The 6,613-nt window shown below is 38.4% G+C and overlaps 1 protein-coding gene across 1 annotated transcript; it reads right to left on the reverse strand.

The window, feature by feature from the left end:
• Window positions 1–532: 532 nt before the first annotated feature.
• Window positions 533–5,914, reverse strand: LOC109200228 (CD209 antigen-like protein C). Its single transcript, XM_019355721.2, has 6 exons — window positions 5,651–5,914; window positions 5,210–5,326; window positions 2,431–2,532; window positions 2,004–2,143; window positions 1,655–1,767; window positions 533–925 (listed from the first exon to the last, which is right to left on the reverse strand). The coding sequence occupies exons 1-6, from the start codon at window positions 5,811–5,813 to the stop codon at window positions 790–792; spliced, it is 771 nt and encodes a 256-aa protein (XP_019211266.1). The 5' UTR covers window positions 5,814–5,914; the 3' UTR covers window positions 533–789.
• Window positions 5,915–6,613: the final 699 nt, after the last annotated feature.

Here is a 6,613-nt window from a genome sequence, read left to right on the forward strand (position 1 = left end):
AAGTCACACTAACTAACCAGCAGTAACCCACATTTGATCAAAGCAGGGGCAGAACTTTAATAACAGGTTATAATGTGTCATCACAGTTGTTGTCAATCCAAACACACTTTCTGATTTTTGCTGTTTATTGTAAAAGAACAACACACTTATGGTCTGACCTAATGCTGTAGTGCAAAAACAACTATACAAAGTCGTCAACACAGAAAACCTTATGTGAAATATTTGGTTTCCATCTTGCATCTTACAAAAAAATTGAAAGACAACTTCCATATTGAATGCAATATTAAATCTAAATTTAATTGTGTTATGTGAGTCATTTATCATTATGACTCACATAACACAATTAAATTTAGGTTTCATTTCTTTATGTTCACATATACAGAGGTATAAAACTGTCCTTCTGATATTCCAACTGATCAGAATCTTTAGAATTCTTATTGATCAAACATATTTTTTGCTGAACTGTTAGAAATAAGACATTTACTGTAGTTTTAGGACCAAGAGACTGATGAATAAACCAAGTAAACCAAAGTAAAGACAAGCTGCACTTTGACTTTTATTAGAACAATTTGCTGGAACTACAGAGTAATGAAGTACTTCAAGTTTTTGTGTGGATGACTTCCAACCTTACTGTACAGCACAGAGCACAGAGGGACAATATATGTAATCAATATATGATGCAGAATGAACAAGTAACAACTGTGAGCTGAGTCTGAGGCTCATGCAGGACATTTCATAGTGAGGTGTCTTTGGTTGGATTATTCAAACATTTACATCAAAGCACCAAACTCATTTCTCACAGATGAAGGTCTTAGAAACATGATCACCAAAATTATATCCAGGTGACCGTGTCCATTTCCCATCACTGTCACAGCAGACTCCATAGTAACCATAACTGGGAATCTCATATCCTTCTGCCCAGAACCTGTCAGAGAGATCAAATCTGATATGAAACTGGACTAAACTCATAACTATTGTCACATTCATATAAATATGAGTCTCTTTTGGAATATTTCCAATATTTGCTGTATTTCTTTCCCAGGTTTCTCGCCCACTTTCCCTCCTTTAGACTTTTCTCTGAGAATCATCATGCACACTAAAACAGCTTTCAAGCTTTGATGAATATGAAATCTTCCTGCTGTAAAAATGGAGAATAAAAAGAAGTCAGAGCTGACTTTCTGCTGTTTGAAACGGTTTTGTCAGCTGTTTACAGACATCACTTTGAAATGTGTGTCTATCAGGTCATATTTACTGAAGCTTCTTCCTTCATATGTTCTGAAGTTTTACAAACACCAAAGAAGAAGAGACAGGAATTCTCTGAAACAGTTTTTCTTCTGTGAGAAAAGAAACATTACAGCACAAAAAACATGAAGACAAATTGAACAAAGTGAAATGTGTCGGTCGCTGCTTTGAACATTTTTCAATCCTGATTTCTTCAAACTGACTTGTTGTAACTGAACGTCATCACAGACTGCAGATGAAGAGAGTTCAAGCACAGCTGTTCATTCAAAGAAGGATTTCTGCTTTTCTTTACATTCAGTTTGTGGGGCTGTTGGAAAATAGCTCAACTCATGTATTGCTGATCTATCTTCCAAAACATCAATGTTTCACTTCTAAATAATAACTCTGGAATAGAAACAAACTAATGTCTCACGTTTGTGTCAGCGCTGATCCGTCCACCCATTCCCATTTATATCCTCCTGATGACTGTTTGGCTCTCAGACCAATCCAAGAGTATCCTCTCATGTTCAGTTCACTGATAAATTCCTGTTTGAGAAGAGACAAAAATATTGTCTCCAGTCATAATTCAGCACTTCTGTTGTCGTAACATCATCTTGTGAATCTGTCTGAAGGAAGAATAAATGTGATGAAACTTTTCTTCCATTGTGCAGAAATCAGAACGAAATCCATCAGAGTGGAGACAGGAAGCAGGTCACAGACACAAGTAACAGATGACTGTCAGTTCCATCAAAGATCACACAGACATGAACAAACACACCCACCTGTTCCTCTTTGCTGTTTATCATCACCAGATCAGCTCCTTTATCCTGACAGTCTCTCCTGCTGTCAGACCAAGTTTTCCTCTCAGTGGATTTAAAGTAACAGCTGCTTCCAAATCTCCTCCATCGATCAGGACACTTCTCTTAAAGTCAAACACATGTTTTAAAGACAGACTTTGTGTCATGTTGTATCACATTAATAAGATCTCTGATTTCAGTCTTTAGTCAAAAATCTTTGGTTCCTGTCATTTTCCCTGTAAATCCTTCATTTAAACTCAGGTTTTCTCTCTTATTCATAATTAACTGAAACTTACATTTATACAGAAAAACTGTTACACAGCATCAAACATTTAGGATTCAAAATAAAGACACAATCAGGTTATCACTGTGTAATACTGATGTTTTCTATTAGTTATTCAAACTTTGTTACCTTCTATCTTCTCCTTCAGCTTCTTCACTTCTTCCTGTAGCTGACTGTGGTTTTTACTCAGTTTATCATAACTGCTCTGTAACTGACTGTTACTCCAACCAACTGAAATATTTCAGTGAAACCAAAATAAAATAAAATGAGTGAAACATTGAACAGAAATAATCTTCTTCCTCTGCATTGTCAAATATATCAATAAGAGTCAGAAACTTGTGCAGCCATTGTTCTTTAACATGTCCTGTGGGTGGAGCTGTTAGAACTACAGGAAATCTGATGAGCTAAATACGTATCAACTGTGAACAAAAACCACTGACAAGATTCAAAATAATTGTGCTTCAGTGTGGAGGAAGAAGGTGAAGAATCAAACAGCATTTTTACACCTGTAGTCAGAGATGTTCTCTATATGCTGTGAAAGAATAGATTCTGACTCATGTGACATGTGCCTGTTCTCACTGAAAATATGTCTTTTTACATTCAGTCAAAGCTGCTCTGAAGCTTCAACACTTCCTCTTTCTGCTTATTTATAATTAATAAATGGTTCTTCTTGCAGCTTCCAGGAACTCCTGTTACAGTTTTTCCTGCTTTCAGATGTCCTTTTGCAGGGGTCTCTGTTCTCACATCATAGCCACCGTGTTCAACACTCGATTTCATTGCTATCAAACATTACAGTACGATTCACTTTCTAATTTTGAACTCCAGCTGTTTGAGTTACACCTGAACTCTACTGCGCTTTTGTTGTGTGACCTCATATACTGTCCTCCCAAGTTTTATAAGAATTTTATCAAAGAGTTTTCAGATTTTATGGCTCGAATTGTTCTTTAATTCGACAGTTTTTTAATCCTTAGCTTAGGATATTAACATCCATGTCTGCTGTGACTCTAAACTTCTGGTCAAGGACTTTTTAAATATTATTGACTCTTTTAACCTGACCCAGTGGGTTACCGGTCCCACGCATGAAAAAGGTCACACACTGGACTTGGTGCTTTCCCACGGGCTGGATGTGTGCATTACAGAAATATCTGAGTTGCGTATCTCCTTTCATTTTCCTATGTTGTTCACTCTAACGCTGCGCTGCTCGGTAGATAAGCCTTGCGCCCCAGCGTGCAAAAAGCGAGCACTTAATGCTCTAACAGCGGCCGCTTTTTCTGCTGCCTTCATGGACTCTGGAACAATGAACTCCAACTGTAAAAGTGTTGAGGACCTTTCGGACATTCTTCATTCTACCTGCACTGATATCTTGGGCTCTATTGCTCCGTTGAGGACTGTGCACGCTAAGCAATTTTCACAGCCATGGTTGAATGAACATACGCGCTCCCTTAGATGTGACTATAAACGTGCCGGAAGGAGATGGAAAAAGGACAGATTGCACGTTTCTCTACAGATTTTAAGGACTCGTCTTTCTGCTTACCAAGAAGCTGTAAAAACTGCAAAGACACAGTTTGTCTCAAACTTAGTGTCAGTAAACAGTCACAGGCCTCAGATCATCAAAACGCCCCTCTGATTGTCTCCCCCCAAGCTTGCTTAAAAACACTTTTAATACTGTTGGGCCTTTATCCTGAGATTAATTAATACGTCCCTTGCTACAGGCTGCATCCCATCATGCTTTAAACAAGCTGTAGTTCAGCCTCTTCTTAAAAAACATGTCTCCTACAGGGTCCAATTTAAACTTTTACTTTTTGTTATTAAGTCGCTTTACGCCCGAGCCCCTTCTTACCTGTCTGAGCTCCTTTCTGTTTATGCTCCAGGAAAAACTATGAGGTCTAGCTCAAAATTAATGCTGTCCATCCTACGGACTAATCGCAAATCGGCGCTAGAGCCTTCTCTGTGGCAGGTCCCAGACTTTGGAATAGTCTCCCCCTAAATATTGGATCTGCACAAACACTTGATCAATTTAAATCACTACTAAAGACACATTTTTATGCCCTGGCTTTTAACACACTATGACCCAAACATTTTGGTCATATTTTATTAGTCCTAGTTATTGTTTTAATTCTTTTATTATCCTATCATTGTTTTACATTGTTATTATTGTTTTACATTATTTCTTTTTAATGGCATTTTTGTATTGTTGAGCACTTTGTACAGCATCATCTGTCTTATAAATTTGACCTTGACCTTGACCAGGGCAGAAGGTCAGCTGAAGATCATCAACAGATTTTAAACTGACTGCACCTGCATCAGTCTGCAGCAGATGCTGCTGCCTGTCTGCTTTGTTGATATAATCCCAGAATCACCGTGTTGAGTGAAGAGTTTGAAGGAACAACAAGAACATTCACTCCACCTCCACAACACACACAAGATATGAGCCAGGAATCATGCACACAGACACACACCTGCTAATCAGTGCTAAGCAACAGACTCATGAAATACTAGAAGCTCAGTCAGCAAAACCAACTTGTTGGTCAGGCTGTACCACACAGCAGCTCATATTATTGATCAGAGAATTAAAAATGCCACCGTACAGTTTTTATGAAGAGGGAAACTATCCTTAGAGACCAAAACTCATTTAGTCCTGAATGGAAACATGTTTTTACTGCAGCAAAGGTGCTCATTTTAACATGGGAGTCTGTGGGGACTGACTGGCTTTCAGCATCAGCCTCCAGTGGTCATTAAAGGAACTGCAGTTTTCGGTGCTTCTGTGTTAGCTTCAGGTACTTCCTGTATTTGCTGTGGCAGAAGGACACGTTCTGGTTGTGAAGCTGCATGTTTGTTGGCTGCTGGGATTCAGTATCAGTCATACATTCATTTGCAGGAGAAGTTCAGAGGTTGTATCTTATCTTACAGCATATGGACAGGATGATGATCCCAGCTAACATCAGGAGGCACAGCACTCTTAGAGCCAGTGTAGCACATCTGAAAGAGCCCTTCTGGACTGAAGGAGGATTCTGAGTCTGTGGTCCTGTTAGAAAGCAGTGTGGATGTTGGTTTGTGGTTATTTCCTGTAACTCTGTATTTAATAGACCTGTGGTTGTGGTTGTATCAGCTTAGCTTCATAATAGGGCCAGTTTCCAAAAAACAAGGAAATATTATATCTGCACTGTGACTAAAGTGCATAAATCAATTTCCTGTTCACAGAGCTCTACAAACCAACGGGGGAAAACATGTAAACTATAAACGTTCATACAGTACATGGAGAAACAGATGTTTGGTGGGCTGCAGTTATTGAGCATTAAAACCTGACTATAACTAACTGGAATTAAATTTATTTTCATAAATTACTTACCTCCTTGCTGTGACTGAAAATCATCATAACTTTCTCTGATCTCATCTGCACTCTCGTAGGTGTTCACCTCCCTCTGCTCCCACTCTGCTCCGTCCTCCTGCTCCTTTCTGCTGCATCTCACATTTCTTGATAGATCTGGTTTGACATTAATATCTGAGGACATCTTGAAAGATCTGAGACAGCTGAACAGGAATTTAAACTGTACTCTAACAGTTCTGCAGTGCTAACACTGTTAGATATAGGGCTATGCTGTACTCTGTTTCTAGTCCAGCCTTCTGTCTGCTTTCAGACAGGAAGAAGCTTTGAGGAAGTGGCTGCATGCAAAGAATGACAGACCCAAATTTTTATTTCATTACTATGCATGAAAACCTCCAGTGTGGTGGAACACACAAATGGGACATTTCATTGTATTTATATTTGCAAAGATACTCAGAATAACGGTCAAAACATTTGCATGAAACAAAAATTATTTCATTTTTCTTTGTTTAACATAAGGTGAGTTCATGGTGAAACAAACCACAACCACAGTCATACCTCATGTTCACAGTGTGTATGAAGCAGGAAATGTCTCTTTGTCAGTAACACCTTTTTCTGTTGCCTGATAGAAAAACATGTTAAACTGTTGAAGATGTTATGTGACTAAAGTTACTAAATATTTTTTTTAGTATTTTTCAGTCCATTAATAATATTACATTCTTACATAATATGAGGCTTTATTCACTCAGCGTCAAAGCCCAACAAAGTTACAGCCACTTCAAAGAAAGCTTCACTAACAACAGTGAACAGCAGCTAACAGAGGCTAATCAAGGCTAACAGCAGCGCAAGCAGCAGCATTACCAACAATTCAGCATATCTTCAAACCTCACTATTGCTGAGCTTCACGGACTCAATGACTCATATCAGAATCCTATCACAAAGTTTTATAACCTTTTCCATAGTAAATACAGATTGATGCTTACACCT

Source organism: Oreochromis niloticus, unplaced genomic scaffold (genome assembly GCF_001858045.2).
Source record: "Oreochromis niloticus isolate F11D_XX unplaced genomic scaffold, O_niloticus_UMD_NMBU tig00007341_pilon, whole genome shotgun sequence".
Taxonomy (NCBI): Eukaryota; Metazoa; Chordata; class Actinopteri; order Cichliformes; family Cichlidae; genus Oreochromis; species Oreochromis niloticus.